Raw genomic sequence first — 26,236 nt, 5'->3', positions numbered from 1 at the left:
CTCTCTCCACCTCTCTCCACCTCTCTCCACCTCTCTACACCTCTCCACACCTCTCCACGCCTCTCTCCACCTCTCTCCACCTCTCTACACCTGTCTCCACCTCTCTCCACCTCTCTCCACCTCTCTCCACCTCTCTCCACCTCTCTCCACCTCTTTCCACACCTCTCTACACCTCTCTCTCCACCTCTCTCTACCTCTCTACACCTCTCTCTCCACCTCTCTCCACCTCTCTCCACCTCTCTCCACCTCTCTCCACCTCTCTCTACCTCTCTCCACCTCTCTCCACCTCTTTCCACACCTCTCTACACCTCTCTACACCTCTCTCTACCTCTCTCTACCTCTCTACACCTCTCTCCACCTCTCTCCACCTCTCTCCACCTCTTTCCACACCTCTCTCCACCTCTCTCTACCTCTCTACACCTCTCTCTCCACCTCTCTCCACCTCTCCACACCTCTCCACACCTCTCTCCACCTCTCTCTACCTCTCTCCACCTCTCTCTCCACCTCTCTCCACCTCTCCACACCTCTCTCCACCTCTCTCTACCTCTCTACACCTCTCTCCACCTCTCTCCACGCCTCCAGCAGGAAGAGGCGCTGTTCTCACGGCGCTCTGTGTTCTGTGGCAGGATGAGGGACGACAGCTCCAGAGTCTATGAGAACGTGGGACTGATGCAGCAGCAGAAGAGCTTCAGATGAGACTGACCTTTGACCCCCGCTGCTCTCTCAGTTCCAGGTAAGTCCCAGAAGATAGAAACACCAGGCATCTGCAGAGAAAAAGCTTAGATTCCGCGGAGCATCGTCCTGAATCTGCGGGGAGGAATTCTTGATTCCGCGGCTGGACAGTTAACATTCGGCCGGCATTAGAACACACCGAAGTGGTCCTTCGTTGTTGAATTTCGTCTGTGATGGATGACTGGGGCGCGGGGGGAACGGGGCGTGGAGCGGGGGGTGGCGTGGTGACGGAGGAACGCTCCGTAACTTGATGTTTACTTCTACTGTGACTCCACGTGGATTCAGTGTCGGCTTCTTCATCCGGCCCGGCGTTGCTGCATCCGCCAAATTTAAGGCCAGCGCACACTACAGGATTATTTCAGGATCTGGGTTTGGGTCTGAATGGAGGGAATCCAGTTCGTCCAGGAGCGATACAGTTACTGAGGATTCAGCACTAACCTTCTGCACTGTTCAGGAGCTCTGGCTTCTCTGTTTCACTGTCATATAGTGAATATATTTAACTGACCTATGTTCATGTCTCCGGCTCTGACAGCTGAGACGGGATTTTTTTTCAAAGCAGCGCATTAACGCTAGGGCTGCAGCTAATGATTATTTTTGTTTTCGACTCATCTATTGATTATTTTTTCAATCAGTCGATTAGTCATGATTATTTTTTTCTTTATCTTGGACATCTTTTTAACCTGGCTTGTGCAGATCTCCACACCTGTGACAGTGACCCTGTTGTGCTCTGGTAACATGTTTAACAAATAAACTATGATGCTAATGACACAAAACATTTTTCTGAATCTCACTCAGTCATATCCTCACTGACCACAACAAAAAATAAATAAATCAAATGATACAAACTTGAAGTGAGCAAACATTTGTAAACAACTCAAGAAAGCTGCAGTCGGCTTGCCTTGCAGGTTGAACAGGTATGAAGGTTAAACTTCAAACCAACTGAGGAGTTGCTTTTACTTAAAGCAATTAAATCCATTAAAGTAAAAATAGATAAAAGTAAATGAGAAACTAAAAATAATTTAAACAGTTTGCTTTTTTAACAGTTGGTTCTTTTAAAGTCCTAACACTCCATGCTTAAAGCCAGTGTGACTGAAAGGAAATATTATTTTTTTATATTGAAGTGCAGAAACGTAAGCATGTCAGCATGCTTGGGCGTGAGGCTGGCTCTCTTCTGCAGAGGAGAGACGCTCAGATGGGGTAGAGGCGGCTGGAATGCACAGGAATGACTGGGCTCGTGATGCAAGTGTTGGAAACTTTGCCTCATTTGACTTCCACCAGGAAAGGGGACTCTCGGTTTTTGAACGAGACGCCTCTCCGAAGTACATCAGCACCTGCCGACAACAAATGAAAATAAGAATTATGTAGAGGTATATGAATTTTTTTTATTGAAATTTTATATGAAACCGTTTTATTTTTTCCCCAATTCCGTTTTTTCCGTTTTAATATTTCTGAATTTGGTATTTTGTTTTTTATGTTCATTTTTACCATTAAAAAAGGTGTCTGGTAAGTGGAAATGAATAAATGTCCACAATTTAATATGATATAACAGTCCATTTAATGTTTAAAGTCCTGCAACAAAGAAATACTTTTCAATTAGTCGCATGCGTCTTTGCGAGTCCAGTCCACGGTACGTTGACAGTATTTACAAAAAAGCTTTTCCCCTGAGGCATAAAAGTCCGTGTCCTGTTCTGCTCTGTATTTAGCGCTTAGCGTGGAGTTTCGTAACTTTCTTGAATGTGTGAGAGGGGAGGGAGCAGCTCGCTTGGACATCGTGTTGTTGCGTCGCGTCTCGTCGTGGCTGGAACGCGCGTTCACATTTGTTTTCAATTGTATTTTGACGCAAAATCGCGGAAAGCATTTGGCATTGTGAACGCAGCTTTAGCATGTTAGCAGCGCTGTGGAAGTGACGTACACGTTGCAGCAGCTCGGGCGGTCCCCCCGGCATGTTTGCTTTGCACTATAAGGTTCCATTTTCTCCCGAAAACTGAATTTCAGACCAGATTAGGACGAATTCCGCAATATTCCGCGTTTTATTCCAATTCCGTTTTTATTGGTCATTTCCGCGATTCCGTTAACACGGATTTCATATGGCTCTAGAATTATGACATTTTCTGGAATTTTAACAAACATTGTTTTAATCAACAAGCACCATTGTTCAAATAAATAAATCTTACCTCGTTTGTGACGGTCTGATTGTGAGCATCCTGTTCACTCTCTGTTCCAGCAAACGAGTCACCATGTAAAAAGATGCTGTTCCACCTGGCGGAGACTTCTTGATTAAGTTCACGCTCTGGGGTCCCCATCTGTTTTTGTTTGGCCTTCAGCTTGCTTTAAGCCAGTTCACTTCTTTTTGAAGCGCTCCACTAGACACCTTGCTGCTCCCAGTGTTTTTGTGATCTGAGGGTGTTTTAGAGCACGACTGATCACCAACTGCAAAGTGTGACCTGCGCAGCAGATTGACGCCCATCCACGCTTCTCTTGCAAAATGTTGGCAGCCGGGACGATGTTGGAGCCATCGTCATGGACAACGGCCACGATCTTGCTTTCAGGGATCTCAGACCTCACCACGGCCTCCTCTGTCCACGTAGCACTGTTGGCTCCAGTGTCGTTCTTCCAGCGGCGTGTTGTGAGACGGAGGCTTCTGAGCTCCCCGTTATCACTTATAAAGTGGAAAATGATGCCGAGATATGCCTCTGTGGAAATGCTTGCCCAGGCATCAGCTGTGATGGCAATATTGCTCTCATTTGATTTAAGAGAATCTTTATTGTCGCCGACTGCAGTCTCATACTTTTCCTCAACTAGTTTTGTAAAATGAGTTCTGGATGGCAAGGTGTAGCCCGGATGAAAGGTCTGGATCATCTGCTTGAAGCCATCATCCTCAACCATGGACATTGGTCTCATGTCCATGACCATGTTGAGGATGCTCTGTGTGGGTTTCAGCCATGTGGGGGCTGCAGGAGCCTCTCCTCAGGACAAACTCCTCCACACGCCTTTGCTCAGCACTACGAAAAGAGAGAGAACAAAAAAAGAGGTATATTAGCCCACAGTATAAAGATTACATACAATGTTTGTCACATTTAAATACCCAAACAAGTTGTCACACTTCTTAAATGCAACAGTGAAGGAGAAAATTGTTCAGTATGACGGGAGTTAAATTATGAATCTAATTAGCATATGCCGTGCGGACTCGCTGTCATGTCAGTTTTTGCTTCACTGGACAACTGTACGTCTTCCTTTTTGCAATCGGAGTCACCCTGCACCTGATGAAGTACTGTTTCCACGGTAAATCAACCTTGTGGCATCAAGTCATAACAGGATCCGGAACACGTTTATAGGTACATCCTGTTTTATTCAGCAATGCAGCTGGTCGCAATTTTACAACTTTGGGGCTTAAAGGGTTTAAAATATGCTAGGTATGAACATTATTTGTGAACTCGCCTCTCTCCGGTTCGTGATGATACAGCGGCTCCGGGGTGTCGGCGTGCATCGCCGTAGTGCTGCCATGAAAAGACAGTCGAGCTTCACAGAATTTGCATTTAAAGGTGCTGTAGGCAGGATTTTGCTAGTCAATGCTAATTTTTCTGTGTTTTCTTTGGATTAAATGTTAGAGTATCCATTGATAATCCTTTAGGAGTGTAGCATAACTGCACTACCGCGAGGGCGCAGCGTTTCCATCTGTCTCTGTTCTGAGCTGAAAAGGAATATTGACAGCTCCAGGTATCTTTGACCAATCAGAAGAGCCCCTGAGGCTCTAACCGTGATTGGTTGAGGGGCGTTCGTCGCACGTTCTTGTGGGAGGGGCTTAACTTGCGTCAGGGCGTGATGTCAGAGAAAGCAGGACAGGATTGGCTGGCAGGAGATGCGGAATCCTGCCTACAGGACCTTTAACGTGTTTCGCTGGTTTGTTTTCGGTGAAATGCTCCCAAACTCTTGAAACTGTAGGTCGGAGTTTTCCATCTCCTTCTTGTCGGTCTGCCATAATTCATCCATTCTTCTTCTGTTTCATTGGGAATTGAGAACGGGGCGCGGCACTGCCCCCAGCACTTCCTGTAGGGCACTGCAGTTTCAAAGCCTCATGAAGCAGCCGGCGTGGGAGTCTGTCACCCAGCAATTTACAACAATAACTCGATGCGTCGACGCTTCATTTTTCACATCGACGAATCGTTGCAGCCCTAATTAACACCTGGTGAGACGGAGCTGTTCAGCCAATCAGAGAGCTCTATTCCAAGGGTGTGGACAGGTGGGCTCGGAGCTGATCGGCTCCTCTTGGAGCGCACCACGCACCACAGGATTCGCAATCGGAAATATTAAACATGTTCATTATCGACGATCTCCCCTTCAGACGCCTCCCTAGAGGCTCCAGCCGGAAAACATCTCTCTGAACACACCGCGCACCACAGGAAGGTCGGACCCGAACTCATTTGCATACTCGTGACAATCGCACCTCGTCGGCTTCAGTCGGGAGAAGATCGGAGCAAAATTCGGCCCGATCGTCCTGTAGTGCGTGCTGGCCTTTACATGTAAAATGTGAGTTTTCTGCACTGGATATTAAAATCTGCGGAAGGTCCGTGGATCCGCAGACAGACGTGAGATCCCGGAATTTTTCGCGGATTCCTGGAGGGTCTAAGAAGAACTTGCTTTTTACTTTTTTCAGATCTGCAGATCTGAAAGGACATGTTGGTATTAAGGATGTCAAATGATCAATTTTTTTTTTAAATTACGATTAATTGCAGCATTCCTTCATCACATTTTAATGTATAATTTTAAGACTGAGCTAGAAATGTGGCCGTGGGAATGAGAGAGTTCTTCTCGTTTACATGGAGAGCCTCTCCCACTGGAATACACACCCTTTATAAACTCCCAAAACGGCTGAAGTTCTCACCACACTTGCAGTCATAGTTTAAATCTGGTCGCAGATATTGAAATACAGGTTTTCACATCTTAATAAAGGACAAGAATGGCAATGTTTCGATATTTTAATGACGTTTCTACAAGAAAGAATGGCGAGGCACAATGGCTTTCTTGTGTTTTATGTGCGACTCTCATCCAGATTACATGGGGGAAAATGGAAGGTTTTTTTGGAATTTTCTCAGATATGTTTTGTGGGAACTCTGAGAAAAGTCATGAATTTTCCAGATGTTATGTGCTTTTTGTGGTGCTGCTCCAAATGGTGTGAGACCAGTGAACCAGCAAAGTGTTCTCATCAGAATAATTTTATTTAGTTTTTAATGAATTTTAAAATGAGACCGCCGGTTCGGATTGTGATCATGGGCCGACACAAAGAGTTGTTAATTTTGGAATCTGGACTCTGTGCGGCCGGGTTAGGTTAGTGTGTGAGGAAGTGAGTGTGTGTGTGGAGGCGAGGAGGCAGTAGAGCCAAGAATGAGCAGCAAAGACGCAACTGATTGTGTACATTTTGTAGTCAAGCTTTTATTCTGATTTCCACGTCCAACATTTTGAGATTTAAAACCAGTCCACTGTATAAAAGGATTTGCATTCATTTAGATTTTAGTCGCGTATTGAGCTGTCTGAGGGCTGGAACTGTGACCTGGCAGTAGAGTCCGGTTCTATAACCAAGGCCATTTGTTTCATTTCTACAGTGTTGTTTGTACTATAGCAGCTCTGGGCCTGGAGCGCCAGGTCTGACTGAACCTGGACTTTGGACTGCGCTCCCAGGATTTTATTAAAATGTCTGTTCTCAGAGTCAGAACAGAACTTGGTGGGATCGCCTCCAAATGGACTCCAGGCTACCAGAACTGCTCTGCTCGTTACTTTTTCTGGGTTTTCTGGTGATGGTCACATCATGTGACTGAAATTTTTTTTCCGAGAACCGGAGCACCCGGAGAAAACTCGGACCACCAAAGCGGTCGTGACTTTTTTTTCTTTCCTGCTGTAGACGGCTCTGATGTGGATTCACTCCTGCTGGACTCATTTTGTCGTCTTCCTCTCAACGCCAGCCGTGTTCAGACTGGAGCGCCGCCGCCCGAAGCCGAGCACGTGAAGAACCTCCGGACGGATTTGGCCGTGGCTGAGAAGACTTGGGAGATCCTCCTGAAGCACTGAGAGTTCCTCAGATGGTGGATGACGGTGGACACCACCGTCTCCACAAACGGCAGCTCGTTCAGCATCATGAGAGTCACGACTGACGCTGCAGACACAAAACTTTTGCAAAGGCTTTGAAAAACCTTCTTGCAGAGACGCTCCGTCTTCACTGGGATGGTTCTCAGACCCTCCTCGTGGACTCGGACCCACAGCGGGTCGCTCAGCGACCTGCAGAAGCTGTCCAGGGTCTGGACGTTGTAGGACGACTTGGCCTTTTCAAACCCATAAATCACCAGGGACTTGACCAGATGGTTGAGATGGTTCCTGTCCGGACCGGTTCTGGCTTCTATCTTCAGATGCCTCACGATGATCCGTGCGACGGTGTAGAAAACCGAGGAATCCCTCACCCTCATGAACCGCACCACGTTCCAGGCGCCGGACCAGTTTGTGCAGAGGGTTTTAAAGATCTTCTTGCAGAGAGCCTCAGTGCTCCCTGGGGGGATCGTCACGCCTCCTCTCTGGACCTGGACCCACAGGTACTGGCTCAGCGGCTTGCTGATGGTGTCCGAGGTGTAGTCGTTGTAGGGCGCCTTGGCCTTCCTGAACGTATACATCACCACTGATTCCGCCAGCTGGTCCACATCTGGTCTCTTGGGCACGGCTTCAGCTTCTGTCCTCAGATGGTCCATGATGACAGACACGATCCACTGCAGATCTGATGGGTCACTCAGGATCATCATGGTCATGATCACCTCAGTCGTCCACCTTCTGCAAAGGCTTTGGAAAATGTTCCGGCAGAGACGCTGGCTATTTGCTGGCCCGATGCTCAGACCCTCCTCCTGGACTCGAAGCCACAGCTGGTCTCCCAGCGGCCTGCAGACGCCGTGGAGGGTCTGGGCCGTGTGGGACATGTTGGCCTTTTCAAAAACACTGATCACCAGTGATCTGACCAGCTCATCCAGAACCTTTCTGCCCTCCTCTGCTTCAGCCTGCAGCTCCGGCTGTTCCCCACATGGCAGACCAGGTTCTGCATGGAGAACATGTTCCGTCTCTGCAGCTTCCAGTCCTGCAGCCTCTAAAGAGCCGTCAGAGTCCACCTCAGAGCCAGAGATCGTGAAGTCGTCTGAGCTTGTTGTGTAACCAGAGACCGGGTCGTCCCCAGAGTCGAGGCCGTCCCCAGAGTCGAGGCCGTCCCCAGAGTCGAGGCCGTCCCCAGAGTCGAGGCCGTCCCCAGAGTCGAGGCCGTCCCCAGAGTCGAGGCCGTCCCCAGAGTCGAGGCCGTCCCCAGAGTCGAGGCCGTCCCCAGAGACCGGGTCGTCATCCCCAGAGACCAGGCCGTCCCCAGAGTCGAGGCCGTCCCCAGAGTCGAGGCCGTCCCCAGAGTCGAGGCCGTCCCCAGAGTCGAGGTCATCCCCAGAGACCGGGTCGTCATCCCCAGAGACCGGGTCGTCCCCAGAGTCGAGGCCGTCCCCAAAGACCGGGTCGTCCCCAGAGTCGAGGCCGTCCCCAGAGTCGAGGCCGTCCCCAGAGTCGAGGCCGTCCCCAGAGTCGAGGCCGTCCCCAGAGACCGGGTCGTCCCCAGAGACCGGGTCGTCGTCCCCAGAGTCGAGGTTCTCCCCAGAAACCAGGTTCTCCCCAGAGTCGGGGTCCTCCCCAGAGACCAGGTTCTCCCCAGAGTCGGGGTCCTCCCCAGAGACAGGGTCCTCCCCAGAAACCAGGTTCTCCCCAGAGACCAGGTTCTCCCCAGAAACCAGGTTCTCCCCAGAGACCAGGTTCTCCCCAGAGACCAGGTTCTCCCCAGAGACCAGGTTCTCCCCAGAAACCAGGTTCTCCCCAGAGACCAGGTTCTCCCCAGAGACCAGGTTCTCACCAGAGACCAGGTTCTCCCCAGCGGCCAGCGCCTCCCCAAACATAATGTCGTCCCCAAACATATCTTCATTCCAAGACACAAGGTCGTCCCCAAACATATCTTCGTCCCCAGAGACCAGGTTCTCCCCAGAGACCAGGTTCTCACCAGAAACCAGGTTCTCACCAGAAACCAGGTTCTCCCCAGAGACCAGGTTCTCCCCAGAGACCAGGTTCTCCCCAGAGACCAGGTTCTCCCCAGAAACCAGGTTCTCCCCAGAGACCAGGTTCTCCCCAGAGAACAGGTTCTCCCCAGAGACCAGGTTCTCCCCAGAGACCAGGTTCTCCCCAGAGAACAGGTTCTCCCCAGAGACCAGGTTCTCCCCAGCGGCCAGCGCCTCCCCAAACATAATGTCGTCCCCAAACATATCTTCGTTCCAAGACACAAGGTCGTCCCCACAGATAAAGTAGTCTTCTGAACTGGATTCGTCCATTTCGTCCAGGTTCAGTCTTGGTTTGTTGACAGCGTCCATTTCTCCTTCCGTGGCTCAGAATGTGGAGTTTGAATTCTGTCCTGTTGTCTCGCTCTGTCCTGTTGTCTCGCTCTGTCCTGTTCTCTCGCTCTGTCCTGTTGTCTTCAGCTACCTGTTGCTCCCAGTAGATGAACCGATGAGTCTGTGTTCAGGCCGTCAGCAGGAGAGTTCATGCGCGCTTTCATCTTGGTCACCATGATGACATCATCAGACTGCAAAGCACCCTAGAAACCGTTGCTAGGCAACTGTTGCTAGGCAACAGACCTCTGAACCAGGCAGAGCTGTGGAGCAGTGGGGAGAGCAGGCTGTATCTAATAACAAAAACATGATTCCAAGAATAAAATGGCATGAAATAATAAATAAAAAAGGAAATACTGGTGTTCACTATAGAGTGCATCTATTATTTACTATGCATTTTTTTCTGATTTGCAAATTTGGTGTCCAGTTTGTCATTCCAGAGGAATACTGAATAGCACAATGCAACGTTATCATACACACCTGACCGAATTCCAGCAGTGCTGATATTCTCGGCAGCATTCCCTCTCATGTGATGCTGCTTTATGAACATTAATGATGTGCGCTTCACAGCTGGACTCACGACTGAGATACAGGTGGAAAAACTAATACCAGCAGGGGCAACGTTAGCTGACCAGATGGCAATAAAAATGGTAAAAAGAAAAAAACTGTAAAAACCTGACGAAACAATCTAATGTAAATTTCCCTGAGGAATGTCGGTGGCAGTCCCAGTAGTCATCTACATTATTTTTCATAACAAGTCCTTCCACGTTATCGACGGGCATTGAAACAGTTAGCTAGGAGGCTATTTATTGATTTGTGATTAGCAGCCATGTAGCTTGACCAGCTTCCCGTCACGTTCTGCAGCAGAGACATGATTCCGTGTGACGTTACCTCCGTCTTTCATTCCGTCATCATTCACGTGTTGCTGTTCTTGGAATTCTTTGGGCAGAACGCTGAGAAAAGTCGCAGTGCACTGTTCCCAGAACTCATCCCTGCTCACTCTCTTCTTTCAGTGTTTAACCGATGACCTCCGCCTGCCTCTCCGCCCCTCCCGGATCTCCACCCCTCCAGTTCCTCCTCCAGCCACGCCCCCACGCCGGCGCCGCCGTCGAGACGCCGCGGCGCCATGTCGGAGGGGAGGGAGGTAACCGAGTGGCGGAAGATCGTCCTCCATCAAGATCCCTTCTTCTAAACCACTGTGACCGTCAGAGGAGCCTGTATGAGAGGCCTAACGCGCCAAACCCCCAACTAAAACACACACACACACACACACACACACACACACACACACACACACACACACACACACACACACACTCTCTCTCTCTCACACAGGTCCGCCTGGTTAACCCTCCACTCCTCTCCCACTCTCTGTTGGTTTTTTTATTTCTCTTTATTAACTGAAGGAAAGTGACTGAAATGGTTTGGAGAAGGAGGAGAAGCTCTTTGAGGGTCCAGTACGTGAGGTTTCAGTCCACCGGGGGGCAGCGGTGAGCTCCGTCTGCTGCTTCTTCTCTATGGACTGAATGCTGGAGGAAAGGCAGCGACTTACTGCTCCACCTGCTGGTCCAAAGTGGTATTACTGGTTAGCTCCGTCACGTTTTCATTTGGTTTTGGAACTGTAAATCTCACGTACTCGACCTGTTAAAGACTTGTCGGGGGGTGAAAAGTGGAATCCGCCCACTCCTCTGCGGAAATTCAAACTTGGCCCTCGCTAGTGTGAATCAACTTTTCGTCTGGAGTCAAACACACCTCCGCAGGATCCACGGTGTGTGTTTGGACCATTCCTGATGTCCTTAAAGCGCTTCAGTGCAGCTCGCCTTCATTCACCCGCTGGGTTTTCATCCCGTCTGGCCTTTCTGTTCTGTCTCAGAATCACGGCTGCCAAAAGTAACTGAAGAAAAAAACAAATCCTGCTATTTAAAAGTGCTTTTTACGTTGTTCATTCTTTCTTTTTAAAACATCAAATGCCTTCTCGTGTATCGTTGCCTACGCGGAGCACCACATGTACTTAAGTTTTCAGAGATCGCGTGTCGTCAGCGGTGTATTTTGTAGATTTAGGATTCACACATTTTATACACACACACACACACACACACACACTTCAGGAAGTGTAAAGAAACAGTTTTGACTCGCAGGGAAAAGCACACATTCACTTTTCTGTGACGTTCACAGAGGAAATATTACATTTAATGTTGATGACTGATGGGGAAATGGGAATTTACCACCTGGGAAGTTTGACTGTTTCAATCGTTGGACCAAAAGATTTTTTTTTTTTTTTTTTTTTTTTTTGTGTGTGTGTTATGATCTAAAATATTCTGCATGTGACTGAAAACCCGAGTTTGTTTTAATGGCAGAATGTTAAGAGAAGGAACCACTAATTTGCTCCATAAATTGTAGAACTGCCACGACAACGGTGCTAACTGCAAAGCTAAAGCTAAAAACACTCCTGGAGGGTTTTTGTTTGTTTTCGTTTTTGTTTCTGTAGCAGCTGAACGCTCCGACAGCCTGGAGGAAATCCATGAAGGAGGGAACTGACGTCCTGGTTCTGGACTGGAGAGTTACTGGTTCAGCTGTAAACTGTCTTTTATCAAGATGTGTGTTGGTTTTAAACTCAAATTATTCAGATTTAATCTTGAGATTAGACCTGGTGGTTCCCAACGTGAGGCCCGGGACCCCCGTGAGGTGACGGCAGGAGGACCCCCGAGCTGAAATCGCAGAAGGAAGCCTCAGAGAAACTCGCTCTGGAGGCTGGAGTCTGTCCTCACTGGAGTGTTTCGGGTGGTTCAGCGATAGGAGGAAGAATGAGGCATTCTGGGTAAAAAAACAAAACAAAACAAAAAACGGGGTGGTGTCATCGCAGGTGTGTTTTCCCTCCGGAAGTCAAACTGTTTCTTTAACTCGACCGTCGCATCAGCCGTTTTAGCCTTGAAATCATGAAAGCAGTGTTTTGTTTGTTTGTTTGTTTTTTTAACTCATCAGGCGAGGGGGCGGAGTCGTGCCTTCTCCGCAGACGCTCGGTGTGTGTGTGCGTGCGCGCGCACGCGATCGATGGGAAAACACAACTTTCACCTGTAACACTTTAATGTGAATTCTCTCATCCTGAACGGCCCCAGCGAACCGGCGATCGCAGCGCAGACAGACTATTTTTTAAGGTGTATATTGTACATGAGCGAGCAGGTAGAGGAGAATGTACCGAACTAAAACATATCTACTTGCCAATAAAACATACTGTATGTATATTCCCCCACGGGGGGGCGCCTCTCGCCGAGCTTCAGAGGTTTATCGTATGACTCTCAATGCAGTTAACCGTGTTAACTTCCTCAATAACAATAAATGACGAGCTCATGCCTCAGCGCGCTGTCTCTGTGTCGTCAGACGGGAGTCCGAGAAAGTGGAGCGGAGATGAAGAGAACGTTCAGCTGAAGCCATGAAAGGGAGGAGGAAATGGTTGGAACATTGTAAACCAGGATAAATGAGAAGAAAAAAAGGCGTATGTCCATGTTCTCCTGGTCCATGTTGTCAGTGGATTGTTCTCTGCGGTGTATCGTGTCGTTACTCAAACGGCACCATCTAGTGGACCAACATGAAAACTGCATTATCTGGTGAATGTCACCAGATACATCGAGAGACTTTTCTTTTGTAAGTTAAAATAAAAGTAATCACAGTCATGAATACACACCCTAACTCTCCAAATTAACTGAGAATCATGGGAGACTGTTGACGCCATTCAAAATGGCCGCCTATGTGAGTCTTGGTTATTTTCAGCTTTAACTGGGATTCAGGACACGGCTCGTCCACGTGTCTTATTTTGGAGGAGTGACAGCTTTCAGCTCGTCCAGGGGACATTTTGCTGCGTAAAACGGGGAGAAGAAGGTGAATCTTGAGCTCTGCAGCGTATCCTGATGAACCGTTCAGTGTCGGTGACCTGCAGGTCGCTCTGAACACATCCCGTCCTTCACTTTCCCCTTCCTGCCCAGCAGCTCTTCAGCGTCACGACAGGATCCTTCCCACCTTCACTCCCATAATGCAGTGGGTGCAAAGAAACCGCGATGGAGGGCCAAACAAAGCACCGACTTCATTTTCCATTGGGGCGTTTTTTTGTATTTTTGTAGCGTAAACATGCCCAGAGACTGCTGTATCGTCAGCTGCTGCAACAAGCGTGCAGGGAGCGCACTCTCCTTTCACATTGTACCGAGCGAGGCGAACGGGAGGAACGTTCAGGAAACCGTAGAACCACGGAACCATGGCGGCCTTCACCGGATCATCGTCACGTTTCATTGAAGGTACGTTCAATGGCTAACTGGCAGTGATGGCTTTGGAGTTCGATTGTAGGCGGGCTTTCTCTCACGGTCGCATCGATGCATAGATTTAAGACAGTATTGATATGTGTGGTAGGATATCAAAACTCTTCATCTCGAGCTGTGTCGCCGTTATTACAGAAATTTAAAGCATAGACAGACTCATCAATCTGCATCCTGCTGCGAAGAGAACTGATCAGTAATGCCTGATATGATTTGTGTCAGATACTTTGCAATGTGGTACTTTACAACCTGAGCCCCGTGACCTGACTGAGGGTTGATTAGATGTCCAGCATCAGTCATTCTGAATGTGTTATTTCTATTTTTAAACACGAAAGAACAAGAACCACCCTGCTCGCAGAGGTTACGTTCCCTCCATTCAAACCTGAACGCCTCAGAAGAGCTGAGAAAAAAGTTCAGAAGCCCCGTTACTCCACGCACTCTGTTCTGTCTGAGAGATTCCTCTGACGACGCTTGGTGTTTCGTTATCAGTTTGAAGCGCGTGCGGAGTAGAGTTGGAGAGAAAATAGCTGAAGACAGAAGAATGTTCTCAGGCTTGATATGTTTGATTCAGTCTCACGATAACGTTTTATCAACTTAAAAAACCAGCAACGTGATGACGGCTGGGCAGTGTTCCTGGATTCATACCAGCTTGTTTCTACACGTTTTCCTTTAACGTCAGGCCACAGCCTGAGCGGCTGTTCCCAACTCCGGTCAAACTGCGGCACAATTTGAGTTTCGAGTAACTGGATTCCATCCAAGGCATTCCCAAGAGCACGGCTGTTCACTACTTTTGGAAACGGATAGATTTGGTGGGCAGAAACATAACATTTGTCATCAGACGGCAGGACCGAGAAATTATATTCCAGACAGTCCCTCCGATCTTCAAATCAAAATTTCCACGCTTGACATCATTGATTCACTGCTTTTAGATGTTTTTATAGACTAGAATGTCAAGGCGAGGACACGGACCCGGAGCAATTACAGTAAGCATTGTCCCGTCATAGTGGAACTGGCTGACCTTGGGTTTCCTTTGCAGCAAAGCGTGGGGCCGCACTGTTGACACCAGCCTTCACAAAGGGGAAAAAACAGTTCCTGAAGCAGATCTTGCCGGGGGAGGTTGGAACTTGACGAGATGAGGGAACTTTCCAAAACAGTGCAGATATCAACACTGGCCCGCCCGCTTCATATCGCCTCACTACAGGGTAAAGTGACACTCGAATGACTCACTGCTTCGGTCTTCAGGTTTGTATTGGGTGCAGTGAGCAGTCAATAAGATAAGGTTGCTCTGTTTCCTGTTTCCTCAGTCACTACGACGACGCATTCAAATGTGTAATGATTGTTTGGCTTTGCAGAATCATTGTTCTGCTCTTGTGAAGGTTTAAGACACTCTGTCCACCGTCTCGCCTGAGTCATCTGCTGAGCGGCAGACGCAGGACACCGCTGGGGTGACGGGACCAGACGGGTTCATCACGAGTAGAACTGGTAACAGCTGTACTGGTCCTTGATGTTGCACTGGAGTGATAGTGTTTGTTGTTTTACTCATCACCGTTATCAAGCCCACCGTTCTCCAGCTGCCTTGTAAGGATTCCTGGGAGAATGACAGATTGCCAGAGGGAGGACGGTTTGTCCATCATCTCTAGGTACACGAACAACAACAACAGCCAACCGTCGTCCACAAAACCAAGTCTGTACAATCACCAAGGCAGGCAGACATGAGCATTTGGACTTGATTGAACTGTGGATGTGTAACTGCCTCGGAAGTGAGTCTGTCCTTCCATGTGACATCCACCGTCCCCCGTCCTCAGCAGGCACAGTCAACGATGCCATCTGGAGAGGCTGTTACGTATGGCAAAGTTCTCGAAATCTGCAGTCCAGACTCTGTGGTGGTACGTGGCTCGTGATACTAGCTGCTCCAGTGAGGCTGCTTGTAACCTCCATCATGGCGGAATGAAAAGTCCTCGCTTTGTTCGCCCGAAACAACTGCTGGTGCATTTATTGGACTTGGCTGTGTGACAGATTTTACTGGTGAGAGCCAACGGCCTGTCTCTGGCTCCCACCACAGAATGTGCCATTGATGCTGTGATCCATCCAGCTCGCTCCTCATGCCAGGCCAAGGAAGCCGACTGTGCACCAGTCACTCTTTCCACATTATCAACAGGTTCAGGAGACACTGCTGGCAACACAAATGCTTTGCACAGTTCTTTTAATTGTCACACTCAACTGATGGCATTGGTCTGAATACAGTGTCCTTGGACCGCTGGGCGCCTGTACACTGGCTGCTTTGACTCCCTGGTTGTCATTATACATGCTGTGAACACATAACCGGTGATAAATGACTGAAATATACTCAGTCAGTGAATATAAAGGAACCAAATTTAAGTGCTAGTCGTCATTTATATACCTGCTGTGGCCAAATACCAAATGATAATTCTGCTTTTTGTTATTCCTGTTTCCAGAATCGCCACAAGTCAGGAGGAAATTAAGTCTCTCGTTTCAATTTATGCTCCATGACAGCAGATGTCGACACAAATTAACACTGAAAATTTGGGAAATTTTAAGTTTCCTGTCTTCACTTGTATTCTTTAAGGGGCTGTATCCTGCTTTTATAGCCAGTCCAAACCCTATTGTAGGCATTAACATGGTAATAGTTTATTTTTGGCGCTAAGGAAAAGACATTTTGTGGGAAATAGAAGATTTTCGGGGGCTAATTCTGAAATCCTGAAGAAAAAACGCTCCGTTTCACTGAAGATCCCTCCTCTCCCCCTGTGGACTGACTAACAGCGTACTTCAGCCAATCAGAGCTTCAAAACAAATACGCCATGCGTTAGCGTCTCTAAGGGTTAGCTTTACCTCTTTAGCTTTAGCTTCTCTACACGCAAAGACACGTGAAAACGTCTTTTCCTGTTAGAAACTCACCAAGCGCAGACCCTTCAGACTCTTGTTTGACTGTTGCTTTCAGACGAAGGTCAAAGTTTATCTCTGTAATCGGAGATACAAAAACGCTGATTGGCGAGGGCCTGCGGGACGGGGGCTCAGGGGCGCCATCTTCTCCGTGTGACGTGAACATGGGAAACGGAGCGTTTTCACGGGTGTGGGAGGGGCTGCCTCTCTGAGCAGCACAACAACGAGGAAAGCTCAAACCCACAGGCACGAAGGAAAAAAACGCTTTGGGGGAGTTTTTGGTGAGTATATAACTAGAACAAGGTTAAAACACAAAAAGTGAATTTTGCATGATACAGTCCCTTTAAGACGGTTTAAGACGGGAACAGTTGATGTCAAAAGATTGTAGCAAGTTCAGAACACACACCCCGGGGGGCTTGATGCAGAAGTTGTAAAGCCTGGGCCGTGCTTTCAGATCATTTACCCATGAATCCGCTGGATGCTGCATTCCAGACCGACCAGGGAGAGCGCTGTATTGCTGCAATGTTGCAAAATGAGTAAAAACTCAAACGTAAGTCAGCGTTTGTTCCAGAGTGGTGTAGCTTCGCCAGTTTCTTGCGTTTGTTTGACCCTTCGGCAAAATGGCGGCGTTTGGTCATCAAGGAAGTGGCGCTCAGCTGACGTCACGCCGTCTTCAAGAATAAAGTGGAATTAGCGAGAAGCTAAGTAACTAAGTGAAAACAGGAAGTGATGTAATAACCATGATGTCACAGGAGGCGGGACTCCACGAAGCTTCTTGGGGTCGCTGCTTCCTTGCAGTCAGTGATCCGACTGAATCTGGTTCAAAATAAACATTACAAAAACATGATCCAAAGGAAATAAATGAAAAGAGAAAATGGGGGGGAAAAAGGAAAGAAAGGAAAAAAAAAAACAATAAGCACATTATGATTGAGAAATATGGTTCAGGGTCTCATTATGAAAACAGTGACCCCCAGTGGACAGATTAGGAGCTGCAGTTAATCGTCATGTGTTTATGAATGAATGAAGGTTTTTATATTGTGACCTGAGGATGTTTCTAAGAGGAGGAGCGGATGGATCACAGACCGGACTGGAAGAGGTTTTTACTTCCTTGGAAAAAGAAAACAGAGAACAGTTTTTGATGCTTGATGCATGAAACGGAGCCTTCTTTATTTCATTGTGTGCTTCCCAAACGGCCCCTGAAGTCAAAGGGAGATCACTTTTTCCCATGATGCCCTTTGAGAAGGAACCCTCTCCCTCAGGAGCCGCGTGTCCTTCCACTAGAGGGAGTTTTTTTTTTTTTTTCCTCTCCCTCCCCCGCGTGCGAGTGTGCGGCGGTTTGATGGGTCGTGACGAGGCTGCAGCGGACAGACCAGCACTTCCAGGGATTCCCTGATGGACCTCAAACCAGGGTTACTAATGACATTACTGAGCATCTCACACACACACACACACACACACACACACACACACACACACACACACACACACACACACACACACACACACAGAGCATCGACCTTCAGCTCTCAGCATGCCGCTCATGGTTTTGGCATTTATCCTTGCTTTGTGGCGAAGCACGCCTGCCCACTTCCTGGTTCTTCGTGTTTTGGCTGAAGGCACCTGCGTGGCGAACGCGCTGTCCCAGATTCCAGGTTTATCTGATGGAGGATTAAGTCCCGCTGTGTTCCACGGGGGGGTAAACTGCTCCTGGAGCTGAAGAGACCATTGAAAATCCCTTTATTCCTGTCCTCCAGGTCCCTCGGCTCCTGGGGGGAAATATCCATGTCCAATACGCTGAGCGGCTAATCGCAAACTGTTTCTTTACTGCTGACGTGCTCGTTTGGATTTTTAAAGGCTTCCCTCAGAAAACTGCTGCCTGACGCACGAAGCTCTCAGCGTCTGTCAGCTGCGCTGGAAGATCTTCGTCTCAAAGTGGAAACATCGAACGGCATAAACTACATCTACACATTAAAACTGGTTGGACCCCAAAACTACTCAGAGTTCATAGGTTGTTCTAGATAGTATTTTTTTTTTTTTTAAAGTCAAGACCAAGACCAGATTATCCTGAAACCAAGACCAGAGCATCCTGAAACCAAGAGCATCCCAAGTCCCAGACTTTATGGGACGGAGACCAAGTCAACATTAAGACTCTAATTGGTCAAAACCAAGACCAAGACTTTGAGGGGCCAAGACCGAGTCAAGATCTTAAAATTCTGACCGCCGCCCTCCTTGTACTGAAACACTGAGGCCATCATTTCATTTCATGTTTCCGGGTCGATCTTTTGCTTGTTATTTAACATTGTTTGCATAAATCCTTGAATGATCAGCATTTCCTGGTTTTTTGATGAGAAACCAGCATCCTGGTGAGTCTTAGTTTGTTCGTTAGCATTAGCACCTAACGACATAATCTACTAGTATTCCTCGGGGGTGGCGATAACTAGCCTTGTGATTAGCATTCCCAGGCTAACCTGTCGTATCCTTTTCAGTGGTGGCGTCTTCTGCTTCATTAGAGCCTCTTTGGCCTCGTTGGCATTCCGTGGATATCAGCTGACGTGCTTGGCATCGGTCATGTTGTCGCTAGCGTCCGTATGGTTATAATTAGCATTCCCCTCCTAGTGTCTCCCGTTTCGGGTCTCTTCATTAGCTTTTCTTGCAGTTGCTGGTATTCATCATGATTTTTCAGTCAATAAAATCAAAACTCTGATAGTCAAATACATGCTAATACCTAGCTTTGAAATGCTAAATGTTTAATGAAATTGGGTGGCATACATTAGCAGCTGTCATTTCATGTTAAAGATAATTAGCCTCGTGATTAGCATGACCAGGTTATTCAGTAGTATTGTAATCTTTATTGCTACTGTCTGTGTCTTCAGCCTAATTCGCATTTCATAGATGCTAACAACATCCGGGAGGTTCTGTCTGTCATTGCTAGCCTCCTAACTGTTAGCATTGCTAGCCCGGTCTCCTGTCAACAGTCAAGGAAGCATTGAGTTAAAATACAATTACGTTGGTGACTTTCAAGGGAAGAAAGCAAAAAAAAAAAAAACAAAAAAAACACTGCCTTGTTACCTTGTTGTTAAAGTATTAATACATGCTAATAACTAGCTTTGAAAAGCTAGCTTTGTAATAAAGTTTAGGGTTCTACATTAGCACCTAGAGCGGGAACTAATATTCCCATCATAACATAAGTGACGAGTATTGTTGTCATCGCTGGTTTTCGCCTGATGAGCATTCTTTGACTTGGAGCTGCAGTGATTAGCATATAGCATTTAGCTAGCCAAGTGATGACATTTTCAAGTGAAAGTAGAAAATTTTAAGCTGTGTTCTGTGGGTTTGTTTACATGACAGCGATGTTTGGAGCCACTGAAAACCAAAGTTATTGAAAATGCTCTGCCTTCTTGTGACCCAACATGCTAACTACATTGTTTTTAGCATTTCTGCTGTTTGCATGTAAACAGACGTTGTTCTCAATACGTTGCCGTTTAAACACAACGCTTCTAAAACCAACAACACAGAAATGTTCATTTTTCACTTGAAATGTTGTATAGATGAGGCCTTTGCTTCATTTAGCCTGATTAGCATCCGTTAGCTCGCAGCTGTAGTCCGGAGCCTCCTCTGTTCCCCTGCTGAGTATCACTGACGGTGCGAACCACTGCCGCGCCGCGCCGTCTCCGCTCAGCCTTTTTCCAGGCTTCAGCTGGAATCTCAGTTCGCTAAACGAAACCCGGCCGAGCGTGCAGAGCGGAGGGAGGCCCGCCTGCGCCGCGGTTCAAACCCGAACACCGTCCGGCGCTCATCGGGCTGCTCGCACGCCGCCGTTCAGCCGGTCGCTCGGCTGACCGCTCCTGGAAATGGCTCCGGGTCGACTCCCGGCTGCGGCGGTCGGATAATAGAATGACATAACGGCCGCGGCCTCTAATTGCACGGCGCAGGAGGCCCGTTGGATTTGTATTGTATCGCACATAATAAGTGCAGCTGTTTGACCCCGGGGGCAGAAAAACGCACCAAAAATAGACGTATGGGAACATTTCCCCCATATGGTGCCGGGATGTAAGCTTTCTGCTGCCCGCGCAGATTTACAGGGATTAGCGTCCATCAAACGATGAGAGGCGGCGCCGTTTGATCGCTTCAGATTAGAAGTGTTGTGGAATTAAACTCCGCCGTGGGCGGAGAGGTTTCCAAACTGCTGGTTCAGGGACCGTCCAGGTGTGACGGAGGAATTCTCTCCTCCTGTGCTGTTCTTCCTGTGGCAGAGGTCTCGTTTCCATGACAACAGTTCAGGTGAAAATGCTCCGTTTCTGCATTTCTGTGTTTACGTTTCCATGGAAACCGCCGTAACAACGCTGCAGTTAGCATGTTGGTCATCTGTCCTCAGGAAATTTGGAAACAGCGTCGTTTACAAAACGCGGAAAACGCCGCGTCTCCGTGAGAACGGATCTTTAACCTCCAGTCCGCGGCGTCTTTCACTGATTTAGCTTCATTCATTCATTCAACAATTTACAGCTGTCAAAAACCTTAAGCTAATGCTAATGCTAACGACACAGATGAACAGGCATGATGGCTGAGTGCGTCGGCTCACTGCTGCCGCCATGTGGACGGCGGTGGAATCACTCTGAATTCAGATTCTGCACCTTTAACACAGAAACACTTCTGATTCCCTCTGATGGAGGCATTTCCTGCTGATGAGATGAGAGCGGACGGATTCAGTGGGGGGTGGAGGAGGGGGCGGAGCCAGGCTCCGGCGCCTCTCTCCTCGCCGAGGAGGAGCAGAGCGGAGACGATGCTGCGAGCCGCCGCCGCCGCCGCTCCTCTTCCTCTTCCAGTCGCAGCGAAGCGGCTTCGTCCTGACGGAGGCAGAGAGACGAGCAGCACATCTGGCCCACATCTGTCAGGTAGGGAAGCCTCCTCCTCCTCCTCTTCCTCCTCTTCATCCTCTTTCTGAGCTTCGCTCTCAACTTCTCCGCTCATAGAATTGATGACATGGAGAACAGAGATCATGAATTAAACACGTTTCAGAACATTTGCTCCTCATGTTTCTGTTGATTCCTTTATCATGAATCTTTCTCTGGAATCCCTCAGATTGTTAGACTGAACACAAACATCACTGCTTTGAATTCAGGTCATTTTAAGACGGTCTTGTACACTCTAATGTGTCTGTTGGGCTGGATTTTTATGTTTCTTGATATTTCAGCATTTTAGCCATGTTGTGTGAAGACTTCCTGATGTTTATTCATAGATCATTTTTTTATTAGTTATGTTAAAGTTAGTTGTTTTTTGTTTTTAGCTGAAACACAAAACTGGATATTTACTTGGAGCATGTCCTGCATGTTGACTCAACTCAACTCGGCATAAATGTGAAGTAGTTTCTGCTTGACTGGTCGTGAAATACGTTTTAATCTGATTAGTTTCAACTGTGAGAACCGAGGGTCGGTTTAATGACCGATTCATTAAGTTCTGCTCAAAAGCATCTTCCTCCTCTAACAGGAGATTATAGAGCATCTTCCTCCCAAACAGTGCTCACAGCTCAGCTAATGCTAACGCTACAGTCACCCAGCTTCGTGAATATTACATTTTTTTCTAAAGTAATAAAACTCTTAAAAAGATTCCACTTCTTTTTGTGGAGAGAATTTTTCACTGATCAGTAACAAAGAAGCAAAAAACATCTATTTCTAACCAGCAAGAAAATCCTTGTAATTGCAGCAACTCGTTTAGTAACTGAACCTTCAAATGCAATAAATTACGATTTTTGAAATGAGTGATTTTATGGAGACTGTGCTGGTTTTCCCTGTTTCGCTCTTCAAATTTACATTTTCGCAACTGAGAATTTTAAGAATTCTGAGTTTTAAATTCATCCCAGAAAAGCGATTGTTTATTATATTCACAGCTTTGTAAATTAACGTGATGGAAATACTGTAAATGTGAATCCAGAGGTGTTTTCTGCTTCGGGAGATTTGAGAAACGTGTGTGTGTGTGTGAGCTGATTATAACTCTCAGGCTCTTCATTCTTTTTTAATTCTCTGATCGTTATTGAGCCCTCCTCCTCGTTCCCATGCCCCCTCTAAATGCCCCTTTCGACCCCCGATCAGTGTTATTGACGGGCCTGTGGGCGGAGGGGGAGGGGGGGCGGAGCGGGGGGGTGATTCACTCAGGTGCTGACTGATGTGGTTAATGCACCGCAGCAGAAACGCCCCCCGCCTGCTGATCGCCCAGCTTTTCTCCTCCGTCTGGGCTTTTTTAACCGGAGAGCTTTAAGGCTTAATTGCCTGTGATTGTTCAGCAGCTGATCAGCAGTGCGAACCCTGAGAGTCGGAAAACAGCCTCGTCCTCCTTTTGGTCCGTGCATTTAAAACTCTGAACCTCCTTCTGCTGTATCTAACATAGACTGACCTATGAGCTCAGTTAAATCACGTAATTTCTTTTAAGGAGCATAAATGATTGAAAAATAATCTGAAAAATACATAAAATTAGAAAAAGGAAAAACAAAAGGCAGCAATTACTGATGATGAATTGATCAAATTGACTAAAAAGTGATGCAGAATGACCTGAAGCATCCACAAAAACAGGGAAAATGGTCGAGAGGCCTCATGTGAAAATCAGAGAGACGGCAAACCATGAAGCAGACTCAAAATGACTGAAAGCAAACACGAAATGAGCTTTTTAGGTACATTAAATACAGAAGATGAATTTAACGCTGGAGTAGAAATACAGGAAATTGAAAGATCAGACACAAAATGACAAAAAATCAGCAAGAAAATGAAAAATGTCTAAAAAAAAAAGTGACAAAAAAATGGGTGAAATGAGAGAAACAAGCAGAAGATTTAGAACAAATACAGAGAGATCAAATTAACACAAAGAACACAACAGGAAGAAAAATACACAATGAAACAAAACTCAAAGAAATTCTAATAATCGGAAACAGACTGAAAATGTAACCAAATGCAAAAGAAACTCAGAATCCCAGAAAGACAGAAAAACTGTTCATGAAGTGACAAAACAACAGAAATGTGCAGAAAATAAAATCAAAACTGCACAAAATGCAAGAATGACCCGATGTGACCCAATAACCCAATCACAACGTGAGACGAAATGAAAACAGAAAAAACACAGAACCAACCAAAAAGAGAGGAACAAACCCACCGAGCAGCCGTTTCCGTTTCCATGACGACGGTGCTCGGAGCAACTTTTGGAAAATGAAACTTTTGTGAAACGATGCTACAGTCGGAACCGCGTTGTTCACGTTTGTCGTGTGTTTTGTTCATCTCTCTCTGTGGTTTCATCGCCAAACCGGCCAGCAGCTCCCTCTAGTGGAGAGAGAGAGCGTCACTCTGAGCTCCAGCAGCAGCAGCAGCAGCAGCAGCGTTTCCATGGAGACGTTTTCAAACAGTGGTGTCTTTTCAGTGACTCGTGTGTTTCGGAGGAGTGTCTCCGTCCCGGCTGACGTCAGAGCCTGAAGCGTCGCGCCCGGGGATTTGAGGGGCAGATTACTGTGATTGTCCGAACGGGGGCGGTGTGTCCATACGAGGGGTCGCGGCTCTGGACAGTCATCAGACTAAGCTGTCCTAAGCTGCTGTCTCTGGAGGACGGACATATGGAGAGGCGAGAGGCGCTGAATGGACGGCGGACGGGTGAGAGGATGATGAGACGGACTGACGCCATCTCTGACGTCCCGGGAGGCGACAGCTGTGAGGACGATGTGAGGACAGAGGGGGATTGTGGGTAGGCGGCCGGAGCGCCCGGGTGTCCCCGTGTAATTCAGAGGGGAGTTCAGGCTCCGTGGGGAATGTTCGGTGTTCCGTAAATAACCGGGCTCTGAGAGGAGGTCGCCTGCGCCGCCGTGACCAACCTCACGTGAGCTCCGGCCGCTGATCCAACGCCGCCTGTCCTCAGCGACCCACTTTTTGAAAAAGCTCGGGCTCCGTCGCCACGTCAACGGGGACCCAAGCATCAACCTGACCTGACCTTCTAGAAACACGGCCCGCCCCGTTCCGTCCGGACGCACGGCGTCTCAGTCTGTTTCCTCCAGAGTGGAGGTTCAGATCGAGTCTCGTCAGGTGAGGATGGATTCCTTCATACTCGCCGGCGTCGCTCAGCTGTTAGCTTGGCCGCCGCCACTGGTCAGGCGTTAACTTTCTGTTTGAGCGCCACCTTGTGGCCCAACATAGAAACTCCACGGTTTTCCGAGTTTCCGTTTCTGAGGCGGCTGACTTCGGTTTCACTGGAAACGTTGTGGTATAAACGAGATCCGTTCTTGGTTCTGTCGCTCGTTTCCTTTATTCAAAACCGCCGCCGATCGGCTCGGAGAGGATTCCAATCAGACTGAGGCGTTTACATGACTCCGCCCCATTATCTCCTGTCAGATTAGGAACCGAAGCCGAACCGTGTGTCCTGCGATCAGCCCACACAAAACCTATTTTAGGAATTTAGTTAACAGTGTGTGTGTGTGTGTGTGTGTGTGTGTGTGTGTGTGTGTGTGTGTGTGTGTGTGTGTGTTAACTCGGAGTAAACGCAGTTTTCTGAACGGCGAGTGTTAAAGCGAGTTTGTAGTTGGAGGCCGCTCCGTCACAGAAAACACAAGAGGATGACGGAATCAGCCAGAGTTCTCCTCCCCACACACACACACACACACACACACACACACACACACACACACACACTCTCAGCCCTGCAGCTCTCGCTCGGCCCACACAGTCTCGTGGAGCTGAAATGCCTCCGTTTCTCTTTACTTCACGTCGATTTGCGCTGCTTTCCTCCGAGCCGCTGACCGAGTGTGACAGCTCCTCGCGCACGCGCACCGTGCGCGCGCACGTGCACTCGTCCGCACGTGGATCTGCATTAGCGCGGAGGCCTTGATTAGAGCGCAGCCGGACGAGCAGAGCTGAGAGTGCGTCGTCTGATGTCCAGCCTCAGCATCGATCCAGCCGCCTCACCGGTTTGCTCTATTATTTGCTGAACTCGAAATTTAATTTAATATAATGAAGATTAAAAAACCAAGACCCTGAGACAAAGTGAAGCAGAGCAGCAGGAGCTCCAAAGACGTTTTTTCCAAACTGGTTTTCATCGAGAGCTGATTCTTCCTGAACTCCACTGAACAGAGGAGCCGCTTTCACCTCAAACTGGAAACTTTTCATTTCTCCACCAAACAAATTGGACTCCGGCACGTTAAAAGACATTTAAAAATCAATTCTAAAAATTTAATAAAGCTGCTGTTCACAAGATTTTCACAGAGCAATTTTAGCTTTTTTATCTATAAAACAATTTTATGAATGACTTTTATGAAGTACTCGAAAAGCACTACACTGAAGAACATTACTTCATTGTTAACACAGGAAGGAACGTCACTTCGAGAGTACTGCACTGAAGAGCGTTTCTTCAAAAGTGCCACAATGAGGAATTGTACTTCAAGAGTACTACCTTGGAGAACGTTACTTCAAAAGTGCGACAGTGAGGAACGGTACTTCAAGAGTACTACACTGATTAAAAGTAACTCAAGAGTACTTCACTGAAAAACGTTACTTCAAAAGTACCACACTGATTAACAGTAATAAAGATTACTACACTGAAGAACGTTACTTCCTGAGTGTTCCTCTTAAGAAGACTGCTTCACTTTAGAACATGACTTCATGATGAGGACAGGCGAGACTTCACTGGAGAACGTTGCTTCGTGCGGCGGTGGCGTCGGAAGCGACGGTGTTTTGAACGCTCCCTGTGGAAACGCCTCCCGTGACCTCCGGGGTCGTCCGCCATGTTTTCACCACACGTCAGCGAAAGCTGGAAGCGAGAAATCCTGGGAGGAAAACCTGACGGGAGCATGAAGACCTGCCGATGGATCTCCTCCCGGGTCGGAGCGGCGAAGCGGCCGGC

General features: G+C 47.8%; 2 protein-coding genes across 6 annotated transcripts in view; both read left to right on the top strand.

Annotated features, from left to right (window-relative positions):
• The window catches only part of ptpn11a (protein tyrosine phosphatase non-receptor type 11a), a 28,436-nt gene extending 16,394 nt beyond the window's left edge, over window positions 1–12,042 (top strand). For all 4 annotated transcript variants that reach the window (XM_030085107.1, XM_030085105.1, XM_030085108.1 and 1 more), the window contains exons 15-16: window positions 627–733; window positions 10,184–12,042. In XM_030085107.1, coding sequence (XP_029940967.1) covers window positions 627–696 — 70 coding nt within the window. In that variant the 3' untranslated portion in view covers window positions 697–733; window positions 10,184–12,042. The remainder of the gene's footprint in view (window positions 1–626; window positions 734–10,183) is intronic.
• An 8,437-nt stretch (window positions 12,043–20,479) lies between these two features.
• The window catches only part of rph3aa (rabphilin 3A homolog (mouse), a), a 38,030-nt gene continuing 32,273 nt past the window's right edge, over window positions 20,480–26,236 (top strand). For both annotated transcript variants that reach the window (XR_003930629.1, XM_030085109.1), the window contains exon 1: window positions 20,480–21,267. The gene's annotated coding sequence lies outside the window, so the exon portion shown is untranslated. The remainder of the gene's footprint in view (window positions 21,268–26,236) is intronic.

The sequence above is a fragment of the Salarias fasciatus genome, assembly GCF_902148845.1.
Source record: "Salarias fasciatus chromosome 7 unlocalized genomic scaffold, fSalaFa1.1 super_scaffold_4, whole genome shotgun sequence".
Classification (NCBI taxonomy): Eukaryota; Metazoa; Chordata; class Actinopteri; order Blenniiformes; family Blenniidae; genus Salarias; species Salarias fasciatus.
This window is presented reverse-complemented; position numbering and strand designations above follow the sequence as displayed.